Source organism: Pelodiscus sinensis, chromosome 9 (genome assembly GCF_052426305.1).
Source record: "Pelodiscus sinensis isolate ZL-2025 chromosome 9, ASM5242630v1, whole genome shotgun sequence".
Classification (NCBI taxonomy): Eukaryota; Metazoa; Chordata; order Testudines; family Trionychidae; genus Pelodiscus; species Pelodiscus sinensis.
In genome coordinates, this window is record NC_143060.1 from 64,555,143 (window position 1) to 64,575,479 (window position 20,337).

The 20,337-nt window shown below is 45.7% G+C and overlaps 1 protein-coding gene, 1 long non-coding RNA gene and 9 other non-coding genes across 11 annotated transcripts; 10 read left to right on the plus strand and 1 right to left on the minus strand.

The window, feature by feature from the left end:
- The first annotated feature begins 106 nt into the window (after nt 1–106).
- On the plus strand, nt 107–10,002 carry LOC102455120 (uncharacterized). The gene is made up of 14 exons (XR_016350293.1): nt 107–193; nt 1,647–1,694; nt 2,249–2,277; nt 2,579–2,624; nt 3,037–3,065; nt 3,767–3,869; nt 5,115–5,145; nt 5,547–5,586; nt 6,095–6,116; nt 6,853–6,898; nt 7,558–7,598; nt 8,125–8,170; nt 9,221–9,258; nt 9,455–10,002. It is a non-coding gene; the product is annotated as an uncharacterized LOC102455120 (long non-coding RNA).
- LOC112544079 (small nucleolar RNA SNORD74) lies at nt 1,189–1,268 on the plus strand. Its single transcript, XR_003087403.1, has one exon. It is a non-coding gene; the product is annotated as a small nucleolar RNA SNORD74 (small nucleolar RNA).
- LOC112544085 (small nucleolar RNA SNORD75) lies at nt 2,104–2,170 on the plus strand. The gene has a single exon (XR_003087409.1). It is a non-coding gene; the product is annotated as a small nucleolar RNA SNORD75 (small nucleolar RNA).
- Nucleotides 2,882–2,964, plus strand: LOC112544081 (small nucleolar RNA snR60/Z15/Z230/Z193/J17). The gene has a single exon (XR_003087405.3). It is a non-coding gene; the product is annotated as a small nucleolar RNA snR60/Z15/Z230/Z193/J17 (small nucleolar RNA).
- On the minus strand, nt 3,132–17,659 carry LOC102455460 (heme-binding protein 2-like). Its single transcript, XM_006139361.5, has 5 exons — nt 17,502–17,659; nt 13,608–13,692; nt 12,958–13,093; nt 12,600–12,765; nt 3,132–12,010 (listed from the first exon to the last, which is right to left on the minus strand). Exons 2-5 carry the CDS (start codon nt 13,680–13,682, stop codon nt 11,836–11,838), a joined length of 552 nt encoding a protein of 183 aa, XP_006139423.1. The 5' UTR covers nt 13,683–13,692; nt 17,502–17,659; the 3' UTR covers nt 3,132–11,835.
- On the plus strand, nt 3,208–3,292 carry LOC112544082 (small nucleolar RNA snR60/Z15/Z230/Z193/J17). The gene has a single exon (XR_003087406.1). It is a non-coding gene; the product is annotated as a small nucleolar RNA snR60/Z15/Z230/Z193/J17 (small nucleolar RNA).
- LOC112544080 (small nucleolar RNA SNORD44) lies at nt 5,406–5,470 on the plus strand. The gene has a single exon (XR_003087404.1). It is a non-coding gene; the product is annotated as a small nucleolar RNA SNORD44 (small nucleolar RNA).
- LOC112544084 (small nucleolar RNA SNORD78) lies at nt 5,929–5,992 on the plus strand. The gene has a single exon (XR_003087408.1). It is a non-coding gene; the product is annotated as a small nucleolar RNA SNORD78 (small nucleolar RNA).
- LOC112544089 (small nucleolar RNA SNORD47) lies at nt 6,178–6,253 on the plus strand. The gene has a single exon (XR_003087413.1). It is a non-coding gene; the product is annotated as a small nucleolar RNA SNORD47 (small nucleolar RNA).
- Nucleotides 7,976–8,057, plus strand: LOC112544088 (small nucleolar RNA SNORD79). The gene has a single exon (XR_003087412.2). It is a non-coding gene; the product is annotated as a small nucleolar RNA SNORD79 (small nucleolar RNA).
- On the plus strand, nt 9,312–9,390 carry LOC112544087 (small nucleolar RNA SNORD81). The gene has a single exon (XR_003087411.1). It is a non-coding gene; the product is annotated as a small nucleolar RNA SNORD81 (small nucleolar RNA).
- Nucleotides 17,660–20,337: the final 2,678 nt, after the last annotated feature.

A 20,337-nucleotide genomic window follows, 5' to 3' on the forward strand; every position in this document is an offset into this window, starting at 1 on the left:
GCGGCCGCCATAGCTCCGTGCGGGGGGCGGGGCCTGTGTCCCGTCATCGGCAGGGCGCTGGGGGAGGAGTCCGCGAGGAGCGGCAGCGCCCTGGTCACGTGACCGCGCGGCGGGGCGGGTATATATACCGCTGGCGCCGCCCCCCTTCCTTCCTTCCCTCCGCGCCTTCAGCCGGCGGGTGCGCTGCGGGCCGGTGAGTGGCGCGCGCCTCTGCGGCCTCGGGGCTGAGGGGGACCGAGCCCATCGCGCTCGCGGGGCGCTGGGCGGCCGCTGCGGGAGGCGCTTTGCCGCCGATGGGCGCGGGCTGAGGCGGATGGAGGCGGATTATCTCCCCCCCCCCCCCCCCGTGTGTGGCGCTGGCTCCTCGCGAGGGAGCGGCGCGAAGCCTGGGCTGCTTCATTGGCGTTAACGGGGGGGGGGGCCGCGAGCGCTGGGCCCCGGCGGAGCGGTGCATGCTGGGGGTTGTAGTTCCGAGGAGCGGGTCTTCCGCGTGGGCGGCGGGGGTCTGCAGGCGGCTTCTGGGAGGGCGCCAGAGGGGTGTTGGCTGGGGCTGCACGTGGTGCCCTGCCGGGAGAGGGACTCTGCCCTTAGCTTCTCCGGAATGGGCGGGTCTTCAACAGAGCCAGGCCACTGCAGCGCTGCGGCCTTCTGTTCTCGGGTCTGCACGGGAGAGAGCCTGGGAACCACTATCTTAGAGAATTAGACCGGTCGGGGGGGGGGGGGGGGGCAAGCCTGGACTCGTCAATAGGCCTCGCTTTGCCTTCCTCTAAAGCTCTTCAAACACAGGCTTGTTAGGACTGAGCCGCTTGTAGAAATAGATCAAAAGTTACACGGCCCTGAGCCTCTTGGTTTATAATGCTGTGTAGAGCCCTAGTCAGGGTCATCACACGTGGGACACAGGCTGGTATTTCTTCCAGGCCAAATGGTGACGGTGCAGATGGAATTGGAAATATCAGTGTAGCTAGAAAGTGGAAACACCCTTGGAGTAAATTGGAATACCTTGAAGTAGAATTACAGGACTATTGCCCGAGAACACGTGGCCTGGTGGAACATGTTGAATTTCCTAATCCTATCTGGAGGAGCAGGCAGGCCTCAATACAACCATGGTTTTGCCATAGTAATAGTTAACAGGCTTCCTTTTTTTAAAATGGGACAGTGCCGTGTCTCATTTGATGAACTTGCCCTCCCATGTACCTGCATGTGATGAAAACCATGTTGGTAGGGACATCTGAGAGCATGATGAATACCAACATCTCTGAGCGAGACATGGGTTGTATTTGCTACTGGGCAATAGCATACCTAGTTGGGAACAATCAAATTGTATTAGTGGTTGCCTGAGTGACTAAGTGCCTGTAAAGGTTATAATTGCACGGAAGAAGCAGTGGTGGGTAACTAATATCCCTTTAAAGGTGGCTGGATTTTTCTTGTTGCAAAAGGCTGTCTAGTTTGTATTAATGGGCTTCTTGATAGTTGGTGAACTAACAGCCTACAGAACAGATGTAGATGAACTTGTGCAGCATATGGTGTAGCTGTTCTGGAATGGGTCATTTTAGAGTCGTCAACATGACAAGACATTTTCACACTATCTTGCTAGGCTTTTTTCTGAAACTGAGGAAATTTTGACCATTATAACGTTCTGTGTTTAGCCATGATGCATCAAGCAAGTTCGTTCTTCGCTGGTAACTACAAAACTGGTAGGAATTGCTTTTTAAATATAGGTTTTAATGGGGGGGAGGTGGCAGAGTACCATCTGGCCTACTACAAGCCCACTTGAAGATGTTTGACTAATCTCAAGAAATCTGTAGTTCCTGGCTGATCTCTCCAGGTGCAGAGCCAGTGTTGCTCTTATATAGCAAATTACTCTGAATTGGCCTTCTGTGCCTGTACCGGCACTCACTGCAGTGGGTGAACACCATTTTTTTTCCTGTGCTTTGTCTCCCTTCAGTCAAAGGGATACTGCATGATGTAATTCTCCATTCCCTCCACTAGTAACACTTTTTTGCATCTTTGGAGGTCACCTGAAGGGGCTAAACAATGAATTCACTTTTTGGGAGGGAGGGGCCAATTGCTACAATTGCATTAAAGACTGCTATTAAACTGAATGGCCGATGATGCTATAAATATAAGAGTAGTGGACAGAAGGGATTTCTGAGAACTCTATTCTGAGGCTTATTCAGTGCCTGTTATCTCTGATATTTAACTTTTTAATAGCAATGCCTTAAGTGTGTGGTTTTCTTGTTTTTGTTAGGAGGTCAAGACCTAGTGACACTTGCCAAGGTAAAAATCATGTTTAATTTTTATCATAAATGAGGGAAGCTAACCTTAAGGAGAACTGCATCTAAATTGTGGTCTAGATGCCTTATTTTTAATCTGATTGGCATGCTAGTTAAACATGTTCCAGCAGCTTAATGCCAGTTTCTGCTTGTGCCACAATGATGACACTTATTTGCTACTCTTGACTCAAGAGAATGATGAGAACTCTCAACCACCTGTATTTCAAACTGAGGCACAACATTAGTCATGAGCAGTTTAATCTATAGATGACTGAATCGGCTTCATAACTTTCCTCTTTCCTCAGGATTTAGTGGAGGACTTTAGAATCGCCATACAAGATGGATTCTCTGGTAAGAAACAAAACATCTTCATGGTTCTTTTGTGGGTTTCTCCTTCCTTTATGGAACTGATTCAGTGCAATGACTAGGCTGGGTCAAGAACCTGTTTGGGTTCTGTATCAGTTGAATGCAGCAGAACAATTTTAACTCTTGCTATTTCTTGGAGGCTCTTGGATTGTCTTCTGGTTGGGTAGCTTTCTCTAGAACCACTCCATATTTCTTGTTAGCTCAAACTAAACCACATTCCTTTTTAGAAAAATAGCTTAAAGCCAATACAATGATGATAACATAGTTCAGCAGAATCCACAGTGACGAAAACAATTTTGTCTTTCGCTCCTATCTGATGTATCTGGCTGTCATGATCCTCCCCAGTACACATTAGAAATGCTGAAATGGTGTGTAACTTCCTTTTCTTTTCATGTAGGTCCTGGAAGGCAAATGCTGGTGTGAAAGGTAAATCATTCAGGCGGGACGGGGCAGGTTGGTTGTGGACTCCCCAAGTCTGTCTTGTTTTTCAGACAGTTTAAATGCTTCAGTTTACATTTAAATTTAAGGGGCTTTGTATTTTCAACTGCCACTCATTCATCTCCAGTGGAGGCTGTATATGATGATAACATAGTTCAGCAGATGGTCTATGAAGAACATGCTGTACTGTCTTTCGCTCCTATCTGATGCATCCTCCAGTGGCTTGAGCATTACTCCAGCAGCTAGTTCACATGGAAAGTGTCCTCTCTGCTTGTCTAAAGTGTTCTGAAAGACTTGGCACAACTACTTTTTTGCTATAAGCAAGCCAGTCTCGAGTAACTGGAGTAGACTCTCAAAGTTGGGTGGTGGGGGGGGGGTCTTCCCACAAATGAACATAAGGTGAAGCACAGATTTACATTTAGCCTTAGTAGTGTCTTAACATGGTGATGCCATATCTGGCTTGTTTAGTTTTTGTCCTTCTCTTGCCCCCACCCCAAAGTCTGTCTTCCCTCCATTACCTTGTTTTATTCTTGCATGGTTGGCTGTTTGAGGCAGAGACTGTCTCTGTTCTGTCAGTACAGTCCTTTGCAGAAATAGGAGACTCCTCATAGATGAGGACCCATGTGCTCCAGCAATACAAATAATAAATAAATTAGTGATACAGGTATCATAGTGTCTTGTCTTTACAGGCACTGTTAAATAGATGGCTTCTGCCCACCACCTGCCTGATGCATACGGGGGAAAATCCAACTTGAACACAGTGACTTACTGTTTGTAAGGAGAATACAGAAGGTAACTTAGAGGACCTGTTTAATTGTAAATACTTTTGCTTCTAGCCTATGATTGAGTTTTAACATTGGCAGTGGGAAACTTTAAAGTTTGGATTTCCTTTGGGCTTGAAAAATCCAAACTAGTGGTAGCACTAGTTATTGGGTATTTTGGCTAAAATTCTCGTTAAGGGGAAGGGAGCAAATAATAGGTAACTTTCAATGTATTCAAGTATTTGTAGTATTGGACCTGCTCTGGGGAAGGAGGGCAGCAAAGATTTTAAGATTGAATCATGACTTGGAGTACTAGGTTTAATTCTTGGTTCTGCTGCAGATTCCTCCAGATGCCTCATTTCTCACTTTTTTTTCCTCCCCTGGCCCATCTGTTTAGAACAAGTAGTTCAGAACAGGGAGTGCTTAATGTGCTTCTATGGTGCCTAAACACTCCTTGGTTGGCTAATATTTTTAGATACAAGATAAAATACCTTGTTTGGAGGCTAAACTTACTATTGACTAACTGTGGGGAAGGAACGGCCTTTGAAATCTTTGTCCGTAAGAGTAGAGCAGTAAGCAGCTCGAGCAGAGATGAGAATTGCAGAGGGAGAGGCTAATCTGTATGTCAGCATCTTTTGGCAGATGAAAGAAATGTAAGTTAGTCAGGGTTTGCTTCAGAAGGAGCCCTGTGTCTTTATTTGGGAGGTAGGCAGATATGAACAAGGCCTGAGGCCTAGGTCTTGACTGCAGTTACCTTAGTGGCCACACCAGAGTAAGAGCCTTGCTACACTCCTGTTCACATACCTAGCTGGCCTGTCCCAGGGTATACAGCTCAATGAATGCGTTAGAGCCATGGGGTGTGCACCCAGAAGTCCTACAAACACACAGGTAAACGCAGCATTAGTGGAGAGACTGCAAAGCATATTTGAATTAGGCTGCTTGTACCCAGGCTAAGCCTACCTGGGTGCTTAGATCCAAGTGCTGATGACCTAAGTTAAATCATGAGGCCTACCCAAGAAGGAGTGATTTATTTTATGGCCCCCGAGGGTCTAGTGGAAGATTCCTGTAGGCTTCTCAGGTAAGTGCTTATCTTCTAGGTTAGAGGAGGATGTCCTGTGTAATTAAAAGCAGGTTGCTTGCTGTACATGATGTTGAATCAGGTCTCTGATCCTAATGAGGATAAAATTGACTACCCACTGATACAGTTTTACACATAAAAATAAAATACTAAAGAAGCTTATTACAGGCCTCGAATAATACCAGTTTTCTCTTGTAGATGCAGGCTTCCAAAGGTGCTTGGATATCATGTAAGTATTGTATTTAACTTAAGGGGAATTCTAGAGTGTGCCTCACTTCAGAGGTTCTAACTAACCAGAATGTGTTATAAGCCTCTATAAAAACACATGCTGATTGCTTACTGCATGTCCCATTCTAAAATAGTTAAGATGCTGGAAGAATTGTCAAGGGTCCCAACACTAACAGTATCTTCACTCAGTGTGAGCTGTAAATCTAACTGGCTGGCCTTTCCCCACCACATTGCTGCCCATTGTTTGGTCCACACAAGCAGCCTGTATGATGAAATGCAAACAGACTGACTCAGCCATGGAGGTCTGTAATTAGCTCTATCTGATTTTTCAGGCATTTGGCTTGGATTTTCCTGTTTCATGGTTGATTCTCTGAATTTCCCTGACACTCTGCTTCATTCCAGGCCTGTAACTTGGATGTGGACAGTGCTATGATTAGCAGTGGTAAGTAGTCAGCAAAACTAGTAAAAGCTTTGGTTTTAACTTGGCCATTGACCTCAGTGTACCAAAAAAGTTTGCCTGTTTGGTTCCCAGCTATAGCCTGGTGACCAGGGGCTGACCCCTCTAAAGGTCTGCTGCAGTAGGATGGGATTTCCTGGCTTGTCCTTAACTTTTCTGCCCTAAGATTTTAGGCATTAGCCTGCTGGGTCACTTAAGGATAATCCAAGGCAGTGCTTCACCATAGGTAATGCTTTGTTTTGAGATCTGTGAATACACAACTCACTGGATTTTTGAAGGATGACTCGTGTGGCAGGCTCATCCATGTAGCAATTGTCCCTTCAGGGTTTATAATGATGTTGACAAATGTCTGACCTGAAATCAATATGTGGACTGCTTCATTACTGAAAGACCCTGTAAATTAAGATACTGTTTTACTGTGCTCAGAACTGCATTCTATTTTATACTCATGGAGAGATAAAAAAGCTAATGGATTCACTTCTTTTTTTTTTAGGCCTTGGCTTCAATAAACTTAGGTGAGTGTATTTAATTTGTTTGGACCCGTGTTTAACTTGTAGCTAGGAGGAGCATTGTTGTAACCAGTGATGAAATTAGATTCTGCCAAATGAATGTCAGTGATATTACTCCTTTCCGTTCCATTTACTCTGAGGTTACAGTCTTGCTCTTGCCAATTTAGAAGTGAGGCAGTGTCCTCTAGCCAGTGGCAGGGGTTTTAAAATGTGTGTACAGCTGGTCCCCCACTTAAACGCATTTACACACTTACGACCAACCTCCTATTAAGCATGGCCCCGACTTTACGAACGTCGATCTGTGCTTATGAACAGCATCGTCCCATTGAAATGAATGGGGTCCGACTTCTGAACACATTGAGTTACAACCAGCTGTTCGGAACATAACCCGTTCGTAAGTCAGGGACCGGCTGTGCTCAACCCATGGAGTGCAGTGTACCTTCTCAGCTGTTAGAATGTGTCCCCTTTGCCCTAACTACCAATTTAAATGATACATCTGAACTTCTCTGAGGTGACAGGGTCTGAAACCTCTACTGTTTTGGATGGTCCATAGAATGATTTGCTCACTTCCGTAAATGATTAAATTCACACTGCTTTTAGAAAGCTGGTTCAAGCTTCAGTTGGTCACTGCTGCTAGTTTTCAACTCGTAGATTGAGAGGACATCTAATTGAGCATGTTAGTCTTGCTCATTTGGGTTACTAACTCGGTTACTTGAAACCACTTTCTTTTGTCCCCATTAAGCATTATTAGAAGATTGACAGATGATCACGACAGCGTTTCAACTGAGGTTTGTATTTTATTTTGTTCCTTTGTGGGTGTTGTGGCAAACTAGCTGGGTTTTAATAATGTAAAAGTAACTGCATTGTGTGATGGAACCAACCTTCCATTGGGCCGTCTGGGGCTGGCTTTCACTTAAATACTGAGGTCTTTAACTGTGGTCCAAGAAACACACGTCATATTGTCAAAACTACACATTTTTAAGCTTGCAGTTGTAGTAGGTACACCTTGGAGTAAGCTCTTGTTCCTATTGTAGTCGGGGTGGGGTGAGAAAATGCTTTTTTCTTTTTAACATGAGCAGAGCTGGGCAGACAGAACACACTCACACCACAAGTCAGATTCAGCTGCAAATTTACCAATATGGATATTGGTGTCTGGGAGGGTGTTCCTCCAGTGTTCAGTGAGGATTCTGGCTGTGAAAGCATTTAGATAGGCAGTTGGGAGGTTTTAATCTGGATTCCAGGTTCCCTTTCCTCTTTACTTTCATTTACAGCCTGAACAGGGATGCCTGGTTTGGGGCTGGAATCAAAGCCTGTGAGGACCTGAATTATAAGAGTAGTGGACAGAACACGTTTCTGAAAACTTCACACTGAGGCTTTGAAGCGAATACTGTGTTTGCAGGCAGGGCGAAGAATTTGAATTTTACATTTGAATTTTTTTTTATTTCAGAGCTAGGGCACTCTTCCCGGATAAAGGATCACTAAGTTGAGGTAATATCACTTTAACTTGTGACTTCATGCTAAATTGGCTGCTGTTGCATTTATCTGATACTTTCACTCATTATGAAAGTGAAGTGGAGAAGGAATCTTAACTAGCAGTGAGATTGGCTTCATAAAACTGAATTTTATTGTTGACTGTAAAAAGCAGAGGCATCCCAGAAGAAGTCACACCAACCTAACAGCATTCTGTATCTTCCCTGATCTAATATTTTTGTGTGCATGCTAGCCGTCCCTGTGGCAAGTTGGAATTAGGGTTGTGTGTTTGTGTGACTTTCAGCTCTGTATACTGAAGTATAGTGGTATTGTTTAGCTCCAGCAGCAGTGAATGAGAACTGTTCCACATACAAGCGTGAAATGCTGTCTGTGTGTACTGTTAATGATGATTTTTTGTTGTAAACAATGGGAATCTCTCTGAAAGAGAATGAGGAGGACACTTATGCTGAAACAGTACAGAACTCAAGCTGTCTACTAACTCAATCAACCAGAACATGTTTGTAAAAATGTAATTCTGTTCCAGAATGAAGCTGGTCAAACATTGTAAAGCAATCCTGCCTGCCTGAGAGGTAAGGCTAAAGCAGAGTACTGGGAGCTTGTGTTAAACATTAGTGACTTTTTTCCAGGCTTATGTCTTTTGGAATCTCTTGATTCCAGGACAGCTTAGTGTTGGGGTGAGGGCTCTTAAATAGGGCTTTCAGCTTTGGGGAGGAGCGCTGGACTGGGGGTTGGGTGGAGGGAATTTAGCTGCTGGCTCCCATGATGCTCTTTCTGCTGTTGGCAGGAGAATTCTCCTGACTCTTAACCAAGCAGGAATGTTCACCTGGTTCTTCATGAACCATTAGATAACATGACTGGCCATTGGCACTGTGTCTCTTGCTTCCATTGATGCTAAAGAGAGCAGGATTGAGCTATTTGCTGTGATGACCATATGCTAACACCACGATTGATGCAGTCAAAGTTAGAAGCTCATTTTAGTCACCCTAAGATACATGGTGACTCAATCAAATGATTAATATGTGCTGGCTTTAAAGGGGCAAGTAACTTAGTCTGTTTCACTTACCTCTCCTAAAGCAGGAGCATGGAAACAGGGCTGACAGCCTGAAACCCAACACCCCAATACTGGGCTGGCAAGATAGTTCAGCAGAACTCTGACGAGCACAGCTTTCTTTCCCTCCTGTCTGATGCATCTAGCTATTGCTGAATCCTGACACTACAGACTGTTGGCTTAAGTGACTGTGAAAGTGGCATTCTTACTGCACATTGCCATGTGCACTTGCCACTTTTACAGACACAAACTTTTCTGCCCAGTGAGCTCCAGTACTGTGACCCTGACAGGGAGGGATAGCTCAGTGGCTTGAGCATTGGCCTGCTAAACCCAGGCTGGAGAGTTCAATCTGGGGGGGCATTTAGGGATCTGGGGCAAGTCTGTCAGGGATGGTACTTGGTCCTTCTGTGAGGGCAGGGGACTGGACTCCATGACCTCAAGGTCCCTTCCAGTTCTGAGATAGGTAGCCCTCCATTTTTTATTTAATTTGTTCCACTCTTTCTGAAGTTCTCCATCAGTAGTACACTTCAATTTTATTCTTATTGTCTTATTGTCCATTTTTCCTTTCTAGGAAGCAAGCTATGCCTGACCACTTGAGGAACCAGAAAGGTGGGTATGGCTTTACTAGCATTCAGCACTAATCCGTGATAGAAGCATTGTTGGAATGGATAGATGATGATTACTACTTAGCTTGAACTCTCTCTCTGATGAGTGATGGAAAACCTAAGTTCTGATCCATTCCTGTTAATAAATATCTTGTACTTAAGTTCAGAGCTTCACCCTAAACATTATTCTCTCCTTGCAGTGTGAAGAGCTGTAAGATTTGGTGGACACTTCCCAGTGCTGGAGCAACAGTGAAGAAGCAGGAGTTTTGTGCTAGCACAGTTTGATAGGGACATCTACTCTGGATCCTTGAAACCCTGGCATGTCACACATGGCTCTTGAGTGCTCAACTAGCATTCTAGTAACACCTTGTCAATTACTTTCTAACACTGCTCCATACAAAATTTCCTGCCCTTAATTAGGAGGGTGAGCAGTGGACAGCCTCTAATTTTCAGAGTGATGGGAGGGCAACTCTTGTCTGTTTCCTATTGGGTTCCTGCAGGGGAGGGAGAAGTAGGAGATATTCTAATGTCCAAATTCTGCCCTTCTGAGATGGCTGGTAGTGGCCATGGTGGGGGAGAGAAGAGACCAGAGCCCTTTCTGCAGTAGTGGGTGTCAATGTTAAAACACTACCTTGCTTATAAGACCCACATCTTAAACTAGACAAACATTTACTGTATTTCAACTGCTTTTAAAAGTAAAAAGGCTGTTCTCTTAAATGTATTAATAAACCTAAATGGCACCCCTGGAGTTTGTACTTTTACTCGGTTTCAAGATGTGGTCTCTTAAAATATACTATAAGCTAAACTTAATTGTTTAGGCTGTGATGCTGTAGAGCTCCTGTCAGTCTAGAGTAGATGTAAATATAAACAACTTTTACCACTTGAGTGACCAAGGGCTGGCCTAAGCTATTCTTGTGCTGTAGGTGTGTGGCAGCCCCAAATGGTTGAGGACTGATGACTTGTACCATAGCACTAATGGGGAAATCTAACCAGACAGTGGGCTTAAGCCTGTAATCACCAACCTCTTGATCACAATTGACTGGTTGATCAGGAAGCCCTGACCAGTCAATCACAGGGGGGTGGTCTACACTGGGCCACTTATTCCAAAAAATCAGCTGCTTTTCTGGAATAAGCTGCGAGCTGTCTACACTGGCCCTTGAATTTCTGGAAAAGCAACAATGTACAAAATCAGCCACTATTCTGGAAAAACTATTCTGCTCCCACTTGGGCATAAGTCCTTATTCCAGAACACTGTTCTGGAAAAGGGCCACTGGAGACAGCCTAGTAGTTTTTTCCAGAAAACCCCAATCGTGGAAATGGCAAGCAGGGCTCTTTTCCGGAAAAGTGCATCTACATTGGCCACAGACGCTTTTCTGGAAAAGCAGCTTCCTTTTCTGGAAAAACTGAAAATGGAATACTATTCCGTCAAGCATTTCCAGAAATTCATGCCAATGTAGACACAGTCAAGGTGTTTAGGACTCTTCCCCTCAAGGAAGGGTGTACTAGGGCTTCCCTCTCCCATGCAGCTCTTCTCCAACAGGACTCTTCCTACTTCCCATCATAACACTAAATGCCCATGGACCTGTTTAAAAGGTACAAGGGCCTGGCTTGGCACTGCAGTAGGCTTTGGCTGCTAGTCACGTCACTGACTGCTAGGCTCAAATAAGATCAATTTGGTGACTGCTAGTGGCGGGGCTGGTACCTTCTGTGATACCTCTAGCAGTTTACTAAGTAAAGTCTAAGCTAAAGCCCCACCTGTTAGGAAGAGCAGCTGTAGTGGTGGAGATCTACAACCAACCCCATAACACATACAAGTGTATCTGCAATAGTGAGCCTCTCCAGCTGTAAGTGCAGTGTGCTGCTGCACCCTACAGCCCAGGATTGTGGGGCTGGCTTCTAAATCCCATTGCCCAGGATAAACAGCTACAGAAGCCATCCTTGAAATACAGCAGTTTATAAAAACTCAGACACCGTTATTAAAGAGAAAAGGTCATTAAGTTAGTGTAGTATAGAAAGTCCATTAATCTCAACTAGCATTGTTACTACCACACTAAGTGTGAATCTGGTTATTCAGACTAAAAGGTAAGTGGCATAAGCTGGTACACTTCTCTCCCCACACCCCCAACCACTCCCCCATCTATGGTTAAAACTGGGTGTCCTATTGCTGAGGACAGGATAAAACAAACCTTGGCATAATCAAGCATCTATAACAGTGGCTACACAAAATGCAGTTCACCTTTATCCTAGCCTATCCCCACAGTAGCAGTTATTTGCCTACTTTGAGTCTGGGTACAACTTTTGGAAATTCCTAAATCATTTTACTGCAAAGGACACACACATGCTTTCAGATCACAGAAAGAAATGGTCTGGAAACACACCTCTGCTACCCCTCAGCAACAGGTTTGAGTAGACTTCAGAGCTCCTCCGTGACAGCCTTTCCCTTCTGTACTTGGAGATCTGGGTTTTTGAAGTTGGTGTCTGATCTATAGTCCTAGGTAAAAAGCTATAAAGTCTCTTTGGTACATACAAAGTCAAGGAAGCAAGAGAGACAAGCGAGGTCCATCCTCCAGCACTCTCCAGTTTACTTCTTGAAATACCACACTTCATTGTGCCTGTTGAAGAGCTTGAAGGGACTGTCATAGCCAGCAGTGTAATAGAAGTCTTCATGGAACGACTGGCCTGCCTTCTTTAGGATTCTGGACAGGGCCTGGGCTTCCTCTGCATACTTCTCTGGGGAGGCAAACCCCCCAAAGGACCTGGGGAAGACAGCAGGGAGAGGGGCTTTGTTGGATCAGCTCAAACACGAGGGAGGCCATTCTGGATTCTGAAGTGTTCAGCTGGCTCCCACTTACCAGAATGTCACCAGAGCCACACTTGAAACCAGATCTGGAGCTCAATTTCCTATAGGGGCTTCCTCTTTAAAATGGGCTAAACCAGCAGCCTGGGTCTAAACATTCCCAGATGGTATCTGGCTACATATTGTGTAGCTAAGGCCCTCAGGTACCTCCTAATGGGGGGGTTCAACCAGCATGTGCTGGTGTGACCATGCAGATCTTAATGTACATAATGGGCCCTGGCCATTCACCACACAGGTTGGTGCTTTGCAAAGTCGCTTGGACCCACGGTGCTAGCTGCTTGTTGGACCCATTTTTGTTGGGAGAGACAAGCCTTTGGGCATCACAAATCAAGGCAGCTCTAAAGGGGGTGCTCTCTGCTAGGTTTCTCTTTACCAGCTGTATTGAACAGCAAAAGGGTCAAACTGCAAGCAGCAGCCAGCCCTCCCCACCCTGCTTTGTACTGTTGGCTGGCTCCTCTGCCAAAGAGGCGGCAGCAGGACGGTGCTACCTGACAAAGATGGCCTCTCCCTTCCGCTCCTCGATGAAGACACCCGGCTCCGTGGGCTGCGGCGGTGAGTCTTGATACTCGAATGGCACAAAGAATGAGACCTTAAAGTCAGTGCAGCCAGTTTTCACCAAGCACGTCACTGGCACAGTCATCTCAATCTTCACCTCTGGAAGAACAAGGACAAGAAAGCTCCTGTCTCACATTAACTCACCCAGACTAGCATCGCTGACATTGCTGGTGCATTTCCCATCTCCCCCAACCACTGCTGTTCCCAGATCATTCTTGTTTGTGTCCTGTCTCCAGCCAGCTGTCTCCATGGGTTTCCCACTGGCCATTCCAAACCTGGGTGACTTCATACCTCTCTCATTCTTCCCCTGAATGTAGTGGAAGAGTTTCCAGAAGCCCTGGCGCAGCGCCTCCTTCTGCACCTCTCCTTTAATTACTGTGCTTGCCCATTTGGCTGTCTCGTAGCGACGCAGCTCATAATCTTGCACCTGAAACGGATCTACAGTTACTGCACGCCGCTTAGTCAAGGGGGCTTTTATTTTCAGGTCACCGGAATGTCTCCGCCAGCGCCCACCTCCCTGCCACACCACCTCCATGGGAGCGTGCCCCTCGCAATCCCTCAGCTGCCCCATAGTCATACACCCTTTCCCCAACAAGTCACTTGCCCCAACAGGGCATCCCCCTGCTGCCAAACCATCTGTGCCATTTGTTCCAGCCCAATCCACATCCTTACTCATCCAGTCAGCAGGCACCCCACCTGGACTGGCAAAAGCTGAATTTACATTGGAGGGTTTGTCAGGACAGCTGCACCCATGAACCCTTTCTAGTGTAGATGAGGCCAAAGACACACTTGGCCACTGTGCTCTAGCTGCAGAGGTTGAAGGGAAGCTTCCTTCTTGCATGACTTCTTCCCTGACAGCACTAATGAGTTTATTGCTGCAAGCATCTGCCCGCATGGGCAGTGCCACTCGTACAGTGATCTCCTCCTACCCCGGCATTTACCTCGGTCTCTGCGGCGCTCCATTTGGGTGACTGCAGCTCCAATGACAAAAACGTCTGTTTGAAGGACTTGATCATCTTGCCCGGGCTGAAAGGCAGGAAACATTACACTGGGACGGAATATCCCACAGTGCACGGGCTCGAGGGTTCTTGCCTAATCTCAGATCCTGATGTTGGTTTTCGCAGGCGTGCGCAATGCCACTAAAGAGAGCACTTCCACTCTCTTCCTCCTCTACTCTTGGCAGGTGCTTGCTGTCCATTTAGGCCACCAAAAGGATGACAGGCCTTGAACACTGGGGATGTCCCTGGTTTTCATGGCTAGCCCATGGGTTTATCCCCCAGTGTTTTGTCTGTCCTGGTCACCCCAGGAATTGAACCAGCGACTCTGACACCAGGCTGGGCAGCTGCACTGCTGCCTCAGGGACCACCGCCATGCACATCACATTCCACATTTGTAAAACTCTGGAAAGCCACACACTGAATGAGATCTATACATGGAGCCAGAATGTCTGGCAAGGGGCAAATCTTCAAGCGGCTGTTCCTCATCCTCATGGCAAACCCCCAGGGATGTGACACCCCTCCCCTTGCAAACTGAGGGCCTCCCCGCCTGATGCGTGACAAGAAGCATCCGATGGTCTAGCTGAATATTTAGTGTATGTGCATCACTGTGCCACCAACTAAACATGCTTTGGAATGAACTGACCTTCCAGACCAATACCAAGAAGCCAGACCCAAGCTAGTGGAGGTGGTTGCAGGGTTCAGCTCAGAATACTCTGTTCTGATCTGCTGCTGCCACTTGATATGAAGCAGCTGATGGAACCAGCATTCTGGTGTCCTTCAGCCCTCCCCAGCGCCACTGCTTCACTTCCATGCAGCAGAGCCGGCATAAGTACGGTGCTGTAGCATGGCAGCTTCATAACAAGTGGGATGTCAAGACACTGCCACGGAGGCTGCTGAAGAGGGTTAAACTTGGCATCAGCTGCCACATCTTTCAGGCATTCCCAGCACTGTCAATAAAAGTTCCCCCAAATAGTTGAGTTGCCATTCCTGCCAGCTATCAAAAGCTGCCCAGTTGCCACCTGATATGCATGGGTTGATGGTTGTACTCTGGGATTGGAAGCTACCTGATGGTAATGGCCACAAACTTAATTTTATCTGGATTACTTACCATACCAGTGCACACAATTGTTTGCCTAACTAGATGGGCTATCAGCTGCAGCAGCTCACCCAACTTAGCCAGCAAGACAAGGTCATTGGTGCATTGTATCAGTTCAGCTATTGCATGCTGTCAAATGCTACTCTGCTTGGGAAATAAAAGGAAGGAGGCGGTGTTCCCTGTAAGCTGTGCGCTTGTGTGGCCACGCTGGAGAGATTCAAATGCCACCCCGCTGGCTGGCAGGGCAACCACTGCTAAGTTTTGTTTCTGCTGGTGGTGCACACCCACAAATGCCTCAGTGCACATCAACGTCTATTCCATACATGGATGGAAGAGATTAAACACTGAAGGAGTCTGCAGCCTTCTTGACCTCTCCCCACATTCCTGCCAGCTATCAAAACCTGCCCATGTGATCTACACCCGCCAAAGGAGAGGATGCTACAAATGTTTGCCTCTGTGACCCCACTAATAGTCTCTCTTTCTATTTGCCCCACTCAAACCAGCCTTTCCTTGAGGAACAGTTCCAGCTGCCCACTGACTTTCCATCATTCTAGCTCATTTATTTTCTTCCCAGCTGATTTATAATATTTTATAGGCAACACCTCTGCCTTTTCTATCTACCATTGCAAGTGAAGTATGGAGATAAAACATTAGACTGTCTCCTCCTGGAGTGGGGTGTATGTTCTAGATCACACAAAATCAAGAGGGGGTAAAGTCCACACTACAGTGTTGGAAACTCTCATGTTTCTTCCTTTAAGCTCCAGCTCCTGGAGTCACGTGAAAGTCGACAATATTTAAAAGATGGAATCTCTAGCCCTCAAGGAAGCAGAGAAAACCTTATTAAAAAGGGGGTAAACAGTGAGGTGGCAAAATTTGCAGATGATACTAAATTCCTCAAGAGAGTTAAGACCAAAGCAGACTGTGAAGCGCTTCAATAGTATCTCACAAAACTAGGTAACAGGGATACAAAATGGCAAATTAATGTTTATGTTGATAAATGCAAAGTAATGCACATTGGAAAACAATCCCAACTATATGTACAAAATGATGGGGACTAAATTAGCCATTACCACTCAAGAAAGATCCTGGAGTCATTGTGGATAGTTCTCTGAAAACATCCTCTCAGTGTGCAGCAGCAGTCAAAAAAGCAAACAAAGTTAGGAATCATTAAAAAGGGATAGAGATTAAGACAGAATATCAATGGTATGCACACATCTTGACTACTGTGTACAAATGTGGTTGCCTCATCTCAAAAAAAGATAGCTTAGCATTGGAAAAAAGTTCAGAAAAGGACAACAAAAATTAATAGGGGTTTGGAACAGCTGCCATATGAAGAGAGATTAAAAAGGCAGGAATTTTTCTGCTTAGAAAAAAGGAGACTGAGTGGGGGGTATATGCTAGATGTCTATAAAATCATCACTGGTGTGGAAGAAGTAAATAAGGAAAAGTTATGTACTGTACTTGCTCCCAAACATAAGAACAAGTAAGCAGCACACAGATCACTGAAATATTTCAAACCTTCTACTAAATGAAGAACAGCTGCTTTAGCAGTCCCAACAGAGCAGGGAATTGGCACCCACATATCAGAGCACTACACGGCAAAACACTGATGCCAGTAAACCAAGATGCAGCTGTAAACTCCAGTGACTTAGCTGCAGGGAAGGCCAGGCACAACATCCCCGCCCTGCCAGCAAACAGATGCAGTGAGATCATCTCAGTTCTGCAGGCAGACTGCTTATCAAAGGGGCCATTCAAGAAGGTCCAACTGTAATACACTCACACTCCTATGGCATAAAACATACCACTAAGGCATCAGAGAAGAGTGACGGACTCGCAAGGTATGTATCAGAAGCAGACACGCTATCCAGTCTGATCCAGAACTGATCATATTTGGGGATTTGACCCCCATCTCTTCCTGTTTCAACGGCAGTGATGCTGTATCTCTGCCAGCTCTCCCTTTTCTCCTAGGTTTCACCTGCTTTTTTTGCTGCTCTTTGATGAAAAGCACTTCATTTTTGATTACTTAAGGAAATTCTCTCGCATGCTCTCATCTCCTGGGCACTGGAATAGAAAGAGTTTCTCTCCCTAGAACTGATTTCAGACTCCCTTCCTCCCCCACATCTTGTCACATGGCCTCTAACTTTCTGGCGAACGCTGATAATTCCTACGTACAAATGGACTCTGTGTGCAAGTTACAGTAAACACTGCTTACGAAATGCAACGAACAGAGAACCACTAAACATGAGACAATGGGCTACTGGGTAAAGGAATACATTCCAACATGCAACAATAGCCCTGTCATCTCCAGACAGTTCTCCAAACGAGAACTCTGAGCACCATAATTTATAGTGAGTGCCAACATTACAGTTAGAACAACAGGTGCTGCAGGACCAGTCCTTGTTTTTTAAGTTTTTTTCCAGTTAGAACAACAGTAAAGGTCAGCTGGATTTCCCTCTGTCACTGATTTATGTGACTTTCACTTTGCCCATTACACCTGAAATTATAAACTTTTCTTTCAGTGAGAATTCCACTTCATCCCCAGCGTTAAACACCCCATCTACACACTCCATCCTGCTGCTGTGTCACCTGGGCTAGCTCACTCACTGTGGGGTCACGGGGAGAAGAAAAACCACGGGGGTTTCTTACAGCGACAGTGGTGAGGAAGAGCAACCTGGTCATGCCATTCTGCAGGCACTTGCTGTTAGAAAGCAGATGAAAAAAAAATTGGACCCAACACTTACATTTTGAAGCGTAAGCCCAATTGTCCTCTAGCTGTGACGTTGCTGTTCCTGTCTCCAAGCTGCGCACACTCTTAAAACACTGTCTTTCCAGCGTTTATTTCTGTGCTCTATGGGCAAACTCCACCCCGCCACATTCCTACTGGTGAGAACCACTGTTATGAAAAGCCTAATATTCTAGCATTGCTCGTCCCTATGGCTCTCATTGGTTGTCTGCAAAACCAGCCCAAATAACCCCACCTCCTGCTCACATGCTGCAGCATGCCTGGGATGGGACCTGGCACATGAGTTTCAAAGCCATAGGTCAAATTCAGCCCTTGTGTAACTTGGGAGTGATGTGGCTGTGCTCACTTGTGCTCGTAATTTGGCTCTATGTTCTCTCTGACAAAGACAGAATTATATGCAAATAACTTCTCCCTGTAACTGATTTGACTCAAGGAGGTTGCTGCTAGAGAATGATAGTAAGATACAGACTCTAGCTGTGTATGCCACAGTGCATTTTCAAATTCCTCTTGTCCATCTTTCACTGACATTATCAGCTGACATCTAGAGACAAAAGGTGGGAGAAGAAAGACCTTTTATTGGATCAATTTCTGTTGGAGAGAAACTCTTGAGCTTACTCAGAGCTCTTCTTCAGGGGGTAGGAAATGTAATGGCACAGCTACAGGGAAGGAAGGAGGATTATTTAGCATACATCGTTAACATTTTAAAGGCTCACTTAAGGTGAAGAGGTACATTCACACCTCTCCAATCATGGGGGGGGCGGTAAGTGGGTTAGATTGTTGTAATAAGCCATAGTTCCAATGTTTCTATACAGTCTATGATTTTCAGTATTTAGCAAAAGTTATGATTGCAGTTGAAATTCGTAAGTATTTTTCCCAATTATGTATTTTTTTAAAACTAGACTTTGAAACTAATGGACTCCCTCAGCTGACTTGTATAAGAGGTTACATAAAGCTGTTATGAGATCCTGTTGAAGCTGTATAACACTATACCTAAACCAGAGCCTTATGTAATGAAATTTATCTGATCTAAATTTTGCAAATGGTTCCTATCTTTGTAGTGGTGTAAACAAAACAGCCTTGAGCTGAACACACCTGAGTTTTATGGTGTTGAAATCCCAAACCTGGATCTGATTTTTGGGCCCATTTCTAATGTATTAAGCCACCTCCAGAAGGGGTCTGTTGCCTGCTGAGCATTCTACTGTGAAATTCAGGGACAAACTCCCATGCTGGAAGGAGGGGAACATCAGAGAAGTCACTTGTTCTCCCTACAATGACAACCCTGGGGGAAAAGGGTTTATTTTTTATAAGCTCCTGTTTATGGTGTTTTATTAAGAAGCCTATTAAAATGACTGAAACTGGGGCCCACTTCTCTCTAAGTGTAACACCGTTATTTCAATGACCGTACGCATAAGGACCGAGGTGGGGTGTGGGAAAAGAAAAAAATTAGGGATAAACATGGCTATGGGGAAAAAAAGCTGATTGCCAACTGTGAGGCTCTTAAAGCACAAGCATTCAGAGCCTGAACTCCCACCCAGCCAAATGACTACCTAGTCTTGGAGACTGAACACCCTGCTCCGCTACAAGGACAGTCCTCCAGATCTGGCTTTGGGGAAGCTGTTCTAGCTGCTACACGTGCTTTGCCTGTTCTTTGGCTAACTAGAGCACTTGCAAACAGAGCACAGAGGGCTGCTGGCCTTTCGAGGGGGGTAAAAGCAGCATCTGCACTGAAAGCTTTTCCACAAGGAATAGTAAGCCATCGTCACACAGCTTCTGAGTTGCATAAGGAGGGTGGAGGCAGGTACACCATGCATTCTGCACCACGTCTCAGTGTCGGGCTCTCTGGAGTTACTATTGCAACATCTTCCACTGAGGCCAGCTTGCTGCTGCTTCACCAATGCTGGGGGCTCTCTGCTGAACCCGGAGCCAGAGCAAAGCACTCGCTTTGGCCCGATGTACTGAGAGAAGGACTAGGAAACAGCACCAGCACCCTTAGATTTCCCCAAAAACACACACATGCATGGGAAGGCCAGGGCAGCAGAGGCTCTTAGGTCTCTCCATCAGTGTAATATTGGTATGCAGTATCTACCAGGGGTTCTAGTCTCTACTGGACATGAAGCCATGAAAGAACAACAGCAACTTTCCTCTGGCCCACCTCAGCAGTGGCCAGTCATAGCAGTTGGTATAAATCTGGTGTCTCAGCTAGCACAAACAGCTAGCAGCAATGGGTGTTGCTTTTAAAAGGGAGCGGGAAATTCTAGGAGAAATGCAAACCAGTTGTGAATTCCCATCCTTCCTAAAACAGAGAAACACAAAACCAATCCCCATGCATGACCTGCTCAGTTGACATTTGTACTCCCAACAAAGAGCAACTGTGCTTAATGTAGGGGCCACGGCATGAACAACAACCGGCACTGTTCTCCAGAGATGTTGTTTTCGTATCATTGTTTTGTTTCTCGCATGCATGGAAAAGACATGGCGGCAGCTGGGTCGGAGTGGGGAGAGGCTGTAAAATCTTTAGACGCTCAGATTATTGTCTTATAAATCGACTTTATATTATGTAAATTACACACACACACACACACACACCCCTACCCCTACCTACCTACCTACCTTTCGGTTTCTGATTTAAATGGGCCTGTGCAGACTAAATGGTATTTCCAAATGGAAGAGATGCTGAAAAAAACCTGTTACTAACCTTCTGTAACTCTTGTTCTTTGAGCGGTGTTGTTCATGTCTGTGCCAATGTAGGTGTGTGCTCATTCCGAGCACCACTGGCAAAGTTTTCCCTCTATGACATCCATTGAGTTGACTCTAGTGACCCCTGGAGTCGCACC